Source organism: Gossypium arboreum, chromosome 7 (assembly GCF_025698485.1).
Source record: "Gossypium arboreum isolate Shixiya-1 chromosome 7, ASM2569848v2, whole genome shotgun sequence".
Taxonomy (NCBI): domain Eukaryota; kingdom Viridiplantae; phylum Streptophyta; class Magnoliopsida; order Malvales; family Malvaceae; genus Gossypium; species Gossypium arboreum.
This window is the reverse complement of record NC_069076.1, coordinates 103,323,134-103,333,796: the sequence shown is the minus strand read 5'-3', so window position 1 is coordinate 103,333,796 and position 10,663 is coordinate 103,323,134. Positions and strand designations below refer to the sequence as shown.

Genomic DNA, 10,663 nt, shown 5'->3' with positions numbered 1-10,663 from the left:
TGGCTAAACCAAAAATTCTTAAAATTTTATGGTGGAATTATATGTGAGTCTAGTTTTAGGGAAAATTTACGGATCTTAATTTTGAGCTCTGTAGCTCGAATTATAAATAATTGAGTGACTATGACTCGTGTGAACAGATTGATGTGAGCATTAATAAGTAAATTGTGAATTCGTACTTACAAGAATGTTATATACATTAAGGATGTGGAATGGAGAGGAGGAGGAGGAAAAATATATATGAATATTCAGTTAGCATGGCTAATTTGCATGTTTTAAGCTCATGGACTAAATTGAATAAAAGTAAAACTTTAGGGGGCAATTTTGTAAAAATGTCAAAAATGACTAAATTGAAGGGAATAAATTGTTTTATTATCTAAATTAATAAATTGAATGAAATTATCAATTTAAGATTGGGTGAAATTTGGGAAAATGGTAAATTACCAATATGCCCCTAAATCTTGGTATTTCTGCAATTTAGTCAGGTAGGTTCGGATACCTTGAATGAGCATGTAAATATGAAAATTTAAGTATTGTATCGTATTTTATATGATATTTTGAATTGAATATATGAAAAGGATGTTACATGAAGCATGAAAATGAATACTAAATAATATAAATTAATTGAAATTATTCTGAAAATTTTAGTAATGCCTCATATCCTATCCCGGTCTCAGGTACGGGTATGGGGTATTACAGTTTTACTTTTATTCAATTTTGTCCTTGAGCCTAAAATATGCAAATTAGCCATGCTAGATGAATATTCATACATATTTTTCCTCATCCTCCTTTCCATTCCACATCCTTAATGTAGATAACACACTTGTAAGTAACATTATCCATAATTTTTATTATTTACTTTTATGAATATTCAAGCTGTCTATCTGCATCATAGTTACTAAATTATTTATATCTGGATCTATAGAACTCCAAATTAATATCCAATAATTTTCCATGAATCTAGACTCATATATATTCTTACCATAAAAATTTCAGAATTTTGGTTTAGCCAATAAGTACTGATTTATTCTTTAAAGTTACCCTGCTTCGCTATCGATAGTTCGACCCTCTTCACCAAAAATTAATTATATCCTCATACAGGATTCAAATGATGTTCTTGTTTGTTTCTCTTAAAAATAGACTCATTCAGGATTTTAGAAATATAAATTTAAGCCCCTAATTATTTTTATTCAGTTGTTTATGATTTTTCAAAGTCAGAACAGGGGAACCCAAATTCATTCTGACCTTGTCTCACAAAATTCATTATATCTCAAAATTTACAAATCCATTGCTTACACTATTTCTTTTATGAGAAACTATACTCAATAAGCTTTAATTCCATATTTTTTCCATCTTCTAATTCGATTTCTAAAATTTATGGTGATTTTTCAAAGTTAGTCTACTGGTGCTGTCCAAACTATTTTTGTGCAATCTATTAATTACCATGTTATAACACCCTTATTTTCTTTTTCTACACCATTTCTCATCACTTTCTCTTATCTTCTCTTCACTAACATATCAAAAACATAGGACCTTATGTAAGAAAACTCTACTATAACATTATTTCCATGCTTTGTCAATAATAACAAACTTAAAAACATATTGAAATCTTGATATACTTACCTTGTTCTATTGATACTAATCTTTAACTTGATTTTCTCTCTCCTCCAGCTTCTATTTCTTGAATCCAACTTGTTATTCTAACTCCCCATGCTCTCCTTAACATTTTTGTCTTTTGGTAGCTATGGAAATTCATTTGATTTTTGGGTGAAAATGGTAAATTTTTGGTAAAAATACCAAATTGTAAAGAAAGCAAAACTTTCTTTCTTCCTCTCTTTCTCTCACGTTAGTGCATGGGAAAATATGGATGAGAATTTCTCATCTTTCTTTCTTTATATACTAATAAAATAATAATAAAATATATTATTAAAGTATTAATAAAATAATATTTATCTAATTAAATAATTATAAAATATCAAAATATCTCTAGCATCATTATTACTTTCTAGATTTCTCTCTTCCAATTGACCATTTTCTCTTCATTATCTTTTAAAATTCCATCATTGAGTCATCATTTAATTTGGTAAAATTGCAATTTAGTCCCTCATAGTTCTTCATCTATTCAATTTGGTCCTAATTCATCCATTTTCCTTAGTTTCTAGATCATTCCACTCTTAAATTATTTACACTATTGGTCCTTCAACTTTTTCATATTTACACTTTAACCCCTCAAATTATGAATATTTACTCTTGTGCAACAAAACTTTTCTCGCTTTTACAATTTAGTCCTTTCTTGAATTAATATATCATAATATACTTCTCAATATTGACATAACTCAAAATTTCCCTTTTTGTCACTTTATTTCCTTATTATGATATCTTACTGTAAAAATTTTCAGGGTATTACAGCGTGACTCGTATACTTTGATGTAAATGAAAGCCTGAGTTCTAATAGATAAGTAACTAAAAGTTGGTACGTTGAGCATACGACTTTTGTGTATGTATATCATTTTACAACAATAATTCATAGCCCAAATAAAATGATGTTCTCTTATCAGTATTACATAATAGATGAAAAGTAAAACATAGTCACAGATCATTTTACTTTGTGATAAATAATTTAACTACTAGTAATTGACTTTTTATGATTAGATATATAATCGTGACGTTGATTGTCTGGTCAAATCAACAATAGAAAAAAATCATCTCATACAATCCAATTTCTTCTGATATTTATTATTTTTACTTACCGCTTTTTTGCTCTGATGGTTTTCTCCTCTCATCTCTTGTGTCGCCTTTTTCACCAATTTCTCTTGCAATATCTTTGCATCTCTGCTCATCGAACACAATTTGCAAAATCACAAGTAAAAACGAAGATGCAAAATTCACACGATAAATAAAGAAAAAGAGAAAAGAAAGAGAAAAAGGAACCTTTCATGGCGTTGCTCAAGGGTTAAACCTACTTTTATAATTTATTGAGTATATATTTTTATAAGTTTCAATAATTTTGAATTTCTATTTTTAAATTAAAATTAAAATTTTATTTTCTTATTTTCTAAAATCATGACAAAATTGTTATAATGTGCAAATATTAATAGTTAAATTTGTTATTTTTTCAAAATCAAGATCAAATTAATAAAATAAATAAACATTGAGGGTTAATTTTATTATTATATTAGGCCACGCCAATAGTGGCAGATCAATAAATATGACTTAGGGGCAGAGGCAAAGTCAAAAAGATTTGGGGTACGAAATTAAATTATATATTCTTATGATAGTGAAAATATAATTTCATCATTTTAATTTCTTATATCTCTATAATATTTAGATGATTAAATAAAGTTTTTATCATTTTTGGATGCCAAAGTGTAATTTTATCATTTCTAATTTAAAATTTTATAAATTATAAAGAGCTTAAATGAATTTTTTTTTCATTTTAAGGGGTCGGGCCCCTATCAGCCCCCTAGATATGCCCCTGCACGCCAACATTATGTTTGGTGATCCATCCTACTCTAACGATAAAGTGATTGAAATTAATAATTTAACTAGCGAGAGTAACTAAAATCGATAACTTATCTAACAAAAGTGACTAAAATAACAAAACTTAAAAAGTAAGTGATCAAAATAGGAACACGAGTAAACTCTAGTGATTAAATAAGTAGTTTTATCCTTAAAAAAATACGTAATATTTTGAGACGAGTCCAATTGTTTTTTTTTTTTCACTTACGACCTTGTTTGGCCCACGATAGGAAATAAATAGGATCATAGCCGTAGGACGTTAACTAGCTAACATGACAGCCATGTGACGTTAGTCTCTTCTCTCTCATAATAGAGACGCTCCCCTCTTCAGATCTCAAAAGAAGACAATTTTAAAAAACAACCGTTCCCTCCCACGTGGCACATTTTCCTAATTCGACCGTTGCAATGGGGGCTTCCTCCCAGATCCCTCCATAACCCCTCTTTTATTTCCTTTTTTCCTTTAACTCTGTAGGCCTCCCCCAAGATTTTCTTTCAAAAAAAAAAAAAATGGCGATTGCTGAGGCTCAACAACAAGAGAAGGTGAAGTTTTTTTTTTTTTTTTTGTGTGTGTGTGTGTGTGTTTTGTTTTTAATCATTCAATAACCGAAGAAAGCCCAAAATTTCAGGGTTTTTTATGGAGAACAGTTCCGATAAGGGTTGTCTTCGTATGGAAAGTTTCAATTCTGCAATAGGGTTGATTTAGGGTTCTAGGTTCAAAGTTTAGAATTTTGACAAATTTGCGTCCAGTTTTGTGCCCTTTGAGATCTAGGATTAGCGGGTTTTGAAAATTTGGGTTTTTTTGAGACAATGTTAGGGATTTTCTTTTATGTATGTATTTTTAATTTGTTGATATCCATTATAGGTTTCTTCGGAGGTTCCGGCAGCTGAAAAGAAAAGATGGACCCTTGGCGATTTTGACATTGGGAAGCCTCTTGGACGGGGGAAGTTTGGCCACGTTTATTTAGCCAGAGAAAAAAGGGTCTGTTTCTTCTTCTTTTTTTCAATTATTTCTTCCTTTTTCGTTCATTTCTCCTTTTTTTTTCATTAACTATGAAGAAATTTGAAGGATTCGGTCGGTGGTAAGTTCGAAAAACAGACAGAATAGACCGGAAAAATCAAATGCTCACCCATTGTAATGATATTACTAGGCTGATTCTTGTGTATTTTTCCAACAGAGCAATCATATTGTGGCCCTCAAAGTTCTTTTTAAAAGCCAACTACAACAATCTCAAGTTGAACATCAACTACGTCGAGAAGTGGAAATACAGAGTCACCTGCGCCATCCCAATATATTGAGGCTTTATGGATATTTCTATGATCAGGTATGAGCCTATATTGATGATTCAACGATGTATGTATGTAATTGAAAATGTTATGTATGAATTAACATTTGGTTTTCTGAATACAACCTTTTTGCAGAAACGTGTTTATCTGATTCTGGAATATGCAGCCAAGGGTGAACTTTACAAAGAACTGCAAAAATGTAAATACTTTAGCGAACGACGAGCTGCTACCGTGAGTTTGTTCTTTATCATTTCCCGATTGGATTGTTGCGCTTGTATTGTGTTCGATGGATTTATATGTTGCTTATGTTTTTTGCTGCAGTATGTTGCCTCTTTGGCTCGGGCACTCATTTATTGTCATGGAAAGCATGTCATACACAGAGATATCAAACCTGAAAACCTGTTAATCGGCGCACAGGTGATTCCTAACCTATGCCTAGTACTCGTTTGGTTATTCAATGAAAGTCTCATTGTGCTTATCTAGTCAATTCGGATTCCTTGTCAGGGTGAACTAAAGATTGCAGATTTTGGATGGTCTGTGCATACATTTAACCGAAGGCGGACTATGTGCGGTACACTTGATTATCTCCCTCCTGAAATGGGTATGTAGTAAACCATAGAACTAAGTGGTACACTGTAATGTTGCACTGTTTGTCATCTCATTGAACTAAGTTTCACCTTATATTTTCTATTCTCCACAGTCGAAAGTGTAGAGCATGATGCCAGTGTAGATATCTGGAGCCTTGGTGTGTTGTGCTATGAGTTTCTTTATGGAGTCCCGCCTTTTGAGGCCAAAGAACATTCAGACACTTATAGAAGGTAAACTCGAGCTGCCGACACTAGAGCTTTTGGTTAATTTTCAATTTTGAGTAAGAAATGCATTTTAGAAAGTTTCAAGTTCTGTTTTCAGTTTTGAGCTAAGAGTACCTCATTTGAGACCGAGTAACACTCTTAGAAGGTATATCCGAGCTGCGGAGGCTAGAGAACATGATTAGAGCTTTTGGTTAATTTTCAATTCTGAGTTAAGAGATGCATTTTAGAAAGGTTCAAGTTCTGTTTCAGTTTGAGCTAAGAGTACCTCTTTTGGGACCAGGAACACTCTTAGAATATTAATCCGAGCTCTGAAACAAAGAGAACGTGATTGAAACTTAAGTTTCCTTTTTCATAACTAGTTCACTAGGGTACGTCTTTTTGAGTATCTATCGTAACTTATTCACTCTTTTCTCCATTCATAGGATTGTGCAAGTGGATTTGAAGTTCCCTCCAAAACCAATAGTTTCATCTTCAGCCAAGGACCTCATTAGTCAGGTATCTTTTGTTGCTTTTATTACTTGCAAATACATAAATATAACGACAATGCTCCATCATTGGCATATACTGAACACATTTCAACATTATTTACAGATGCTTGTCAAAGATTCCTCCCAGCGCCTCCCACTACATAAGCTTCTTGAGCATCCATGGATTGTTCAGAATGCTGATCCATCTGGCATATATAAAGCTTAAGATACATTTGTTCCTCTATATTCTTTTCTTGATGAATATTGATTATGCAAAGAATGTTCTGTTACTTAAATTCCATGAATCCTTACTTTGCTTGTGTCTCCAAGCTTTGTAGGAATAACATATATTTGTTAAATCACAATGCATTTCTTCTGTAATCCACTGTTAAATTACTATGATTTGTATCAGTGGCCTGTCTTACAGCAAAGGAACTCCAAAGTTTCTGAACCATTAATGGTAGCCAAATATGTACATATCTAGTGATGGTATACTATGCGATGGAACTTACAAGGGCATGTCTTTGGTCAATTCATTGACATTGTCTTTACAATCTTCCCATCCAAGATGCCATTCGCAGGATATTTCTCTTTCTTGGCTTCAGCTATATCTCTAGGTTTCAAGAAGCTTGGCTGGTTTGTTGAAGAGAGCAGCCTTGCCCACATCCTGTCGGTAATCACAACCTTGTTCTGTTTCTCGATGATTCGCTGTTGGTGAAAAAATTTGGTAAGGAAAAAGTAGTCCAAACAAAATCAACGATTAAACATAATCGGACTGACCACTGGATTGAGGTTAATGGTTTCTAACATTAAACTGTGTTCACTAACAGAGAAGTTAATAAACGTACATTGAACGGAATGTAAGCATGTCTGCCATTGACAGGACCAACGGTGAAGCCTGTATACCCTGCCATTGCTCCATGAACTGCACCATGAGCAAGTAGGGTGCAGTAGACATTATCTGAAGCAATGCTAGGAATAGCCCGGATCATGTATGTAGGATCTGCAAACCAAATTTCTCAACTCAAATATATTGCACACATATATTTAAGAGGAAGAAAACAAAATAAAGTGACCAGGATACTAACCTATATATTTAAGATTAATGGGCATTTTCTTCTTTGCAAAATGCTCCTATAATATGTGTAAGGAAGTATTTTAGTCTAAGATGTATATCGAATCAGTAGCCATGTATAGAACAAAAGCAGAGGTCAGTCGATTGAAGGTAGCACCTTTATCTTGTGAGATATCCACAGCCCAACATCTTGAAGAAGCTTGTTACCAGAAGCATCTTGCTGGTCCACGGACTGCAAGCTTTCGGAAAGAAGTTCCTGTCCGGCTCCTTCAGCTATTACAATGACCATATGTCCATTTTGTTTGAGTTGTTTTCCTATATATTCATAAAGTCCACCTTTTCCTTCGAGATAGAATGGTGACTCTGGAATCAAGCAACAATCGACATCACGGCTGGCGAGAGTAGCATACATCGCGATGAAACCTGCAGAGGATCGAAGAACAAATGAAGCTAAGAAACACCTAGCATTATTAGCAACAGTTGGTCACGATTTCATACCGCAGTAGCGTCCCATTAGCTTTACAAGTCCAATGCCGTTCCCAATACTTTCAGATTCAACATGTGCTGCTTTAATGGCACGTTGAGCCTCCTCAACCGCAGTATCGAAACCAAATGATTTGTCAATAACCTAAACAAAATCAGCAACCACGCACAATACGCCATTCACGGATTAACTAACTTGTCGATCAAGTAACAAGGACAAAGTTTATAGATATGATCAGTACCGGAATGTCATTGTCAATGGTTTTGGGAATTCCAGCAACAGCTACTTTCAAACCACGTCGCCTTATTTCCTGCCCGGAGCAAAATTAGTTAAGCTAAAACATACATGATTTGACATTTATAGAAAATAGCTAATGGTAATACCTCAAAAATCACAGCTGCTCCTTTATGTGTCCCGTCACCTCCGATTATATAGACCTGAACCGCTAAAGGATACAATTAGAACCAACAAAATGTAGTTAGCATGTATTCAAATAAAACAGAGAGGAGGCTCCGATGAAAGCCTCTACTCTAGCGCCTTAACGCACCTGATTGATCCCACGATCCTGAATGCGGTCAACAATCTTGACAGAATCATGACCTCCTCTCGAGGTTCCAAGAATCGTACCTCCACGTTTATGGATATCATCGACAAACTTAGGTGTTAAGGTGATAGTGTTCTTTGCATAAAAACCCTTATATCCTCCCTAAATATGGATCATGTATATGTGCTAGTGAGATTACTACATGATGCTAAACCAAGTTATTATAGGTTTGAATGCCTAAAGATCGAAATTACTTACATCGATTCCAAGAACTTTTCGGACACCATACATGTGATAGAGGCCACACACTATTTCCCTGATGACCGTGTTGAGCCCAGGACATAGACCACCACATGTTACAATGCATGCATTAACATCATCTGATTTAAAATACACCTGAGAAGCACACAGCATGTGACAGTGAATTGTCCATTGCTTATCATTTTATAACTTTGAACCCGATAGCATTGAACCAAGATGACCAATTGTACCTTTTGGCGAGGTCCTGCGCGTCGAAAATGCACCCCTCTTGCACTTTCCTTGTGCACAACAATCTATGATTAAAAATCTAGTGTGTCAGTTAACCATACTACTGATTAAGAACGTACAAAAATGAAAACAATCAAAATTTCAGTGCATTCCTTCATAAAACAAAGTTTCTAACGGAATATAGATATATATATACATACTCTAAATAAAGGTAAAAAATGTAATAGAGGCCCCTGTACTAAGAGTCATATTGCAATTTGTCCCTTTTACTTAAAAAATGAACAAAATAGTCCTTATACATTATGTTAAAGAGCAAACTGGTCTTTCAATTAAAAACAACATCCACTTATACTATTGAAAACTGGCTATATATCAACCACACCAGTTTTTAACTCTACAAACAGAATGAAATTTTTAACAAAAAGAAAACAATTTCTTATTTGATCTTATGAATAGGGATTAATTTGCTTTTTTTTTTTTAAATAGAGAAGACTCCATGTAATTCCATTTTATTCCTAAATAAATTTCTCATAAAATAGAAAAGTTCAAGCGCTAAGAGAAGGATTCACCTTCTCAGTGACGGTATCATCCTCATCAACAAAGTATTGCCTGTGAAACAAAAAGGCATGCAAATAAATTACTCATCTTGATTAGCTGATGAAAAAAAACTTAATTAAGGTTTGGTTTGGTTTACTCACTCGACAACTGAATAAGCTGGATTATTTTGTAATGGATTTGGATAACTCTTGTCACATGAATAAAACACAAATAAATGAGAAATAAAAGAAAGCACATATTAAGTAAAGTTCAGTAACTCATTAACATACCCCCCCCCCCAAAAAAAAAATAATAATAATAATCTGGGTTCATTAATACCCAACAAACCAATGAAACCCAAAGCTGATCAAAAGATAATAAAGGCTGCAAATGCAATTTCACCCCTTTAAGTACAAAACAAACTCAGTTCACTCAAAGTTCCAATATCCCCATTTAATGAATCATTAAATATACAAACAGAAAGAGGAAGTACGGGGAGATGATCAAGGTAATCGGTAAAGTGAGGAACGTCTTGGAGCAGGAAACCGGCAGCACCGGGAACTAACTTGGTATGGGTATCATTGGGATTTCCCATCGACAAAGAAATACGTGAACAGTTGAATTTTTTTCTGTTTGTGGTTAAAGAAATTGTGAAGGTATTGAAAGAGGGTGAGGATGGTGATATATAGCGGGTTTGTATTTGAAAATAGAGATTGAGAGTGCCCATCAGAGCTGAGAGAGAAAAACAGGTGGTGGATGCTTATCCGAGTTGGATCGCCCACGTCAATATGCATGTAGCCCACGACAATTTTTCGAAATGGATCCTTATCCCAGGTTTCTTCTTTTTTCTGTTGGTTCAAATACTGGAGGCGCCGCATTTTATGTTTTCCCTGAATTTAATTGTAAGGGTAATTACGGATTTTATTATAAGCTTGTATTTTTAGTAAATTTAGAATTTAATTTTTATGTTTTAAATTTTAAGAATTTAAATTATTTATTTTAGATATCAAAATTTAATGTTATTAATTTTATTGATCTAACATTTGAAATAAAAAATAAATATTCATCGATAGATACTCATTTGGTAGTCATGTAATTAATTAACTTGAATTCAACAAAATATTTTTAACACTTTTAACAGTACCTGAATTTAAAAATCTAAAAAGTAAAGAGACTAAATTCTAAATTTATGAAGGGTATAAAGACTTAACGTATACCTCAACCTTTATTTCATAATTTTAATTTTATTATTTTTATTTTATTTTGAATTATTTTTATCCAAAATTAAAGAAAGTTTTGAATTTTTAGCTTTTAATAAAATGAATAAATAATTTATTTCAAAAATAAGATTTTTAATTTATTTTTAATAATAAAATTAATTTAATATTTTCAATATTAAGTGATAAATAGTTATCCATTCATTATGTTCAACATTTTTTTAATTTTTATATTAAG

At 32.9% G+C, this 10,663-nt stretch overlaps 2 protein-coding genes across 3 annotated transcripts; one reads left to right on the top strand and one right to left on the bottom strand.

Moving 5' to 3' along the window:
* Positions 1-3,793: 3,793 nt before the first annotated feature.
* LOC108459966 (serine/threonine-protein kinase Aurora-1) lies at positions 3,794-6,514 on the top strand. Its single transcript, XM_017759363.2, has 9 exons — positions 3,794-4,056; positions 4,379-4,495; positions 4,692-4,838; positions 4,936-5,031; positions 5,122-5,217; positions 5,305-5,401; positions 5,501-5,618; positions 6,035-6,107; positions 6,204-6,514. Exons 1-9 carry the CDS (start codon positions 4,024-4,026, stop codon positions 6,303-6,305), a joined length of 879 nt encoding a protein of 292 aa, XP_017614852.1. The 5' UTR covers positions 3,794-4,023; the 3' UTR covers positions 6,306-6,514.
* Positions 6,100-10,091, bottom strand: LOC108459956 (ATP-dependent 6-phosphofructokinase 6). 2 transcript variants are annotated; one of them, XM_053031163.1, is made up of 14 exons: positions 9,702-10,091; positions 9,370-9,416; positions 9,241-9,280; positions 8,674-8,736; positions 8,441-8,578; positions 8,186-8,344; positions 8,022-8,075; positions 7,880-7,948; positions 7,653-7,782; positions 7,312-7,577; positions 7,168-7,213; positions 6,928-7,082; positions 6,592-6,787; positions 6,100-6,285 (listed from the first exon to the last, which is right to left on the bottom strand). In XM_053031163.1, the coding sequence occupies exons 1-13, from the start codon at positions 9,933-9,935 to the stop codon at positions 6,608-6,610; spliced, it is 1,581 nt and encodes a 526-aa protein (XP_052887123.1). In that variant the 5' UTR covers positions 9,936-10,091; the 3' UTR covers positions 6,100-6,285; positions 6,592-6,607. The 2 variants fall into 2 exon arrangements, with proteins under 2 accessions (XP_052887123.1, XP_017614842.1); XM_017759353.2 differs by lacking the exon at positions 6,100-6,285 and having other exon boundaries at positions 6,430-6,787; positions 9,702-10,087.
* Between the last annotated feature and the right edge of the window lie 572 nt (positions 10,092-10,663).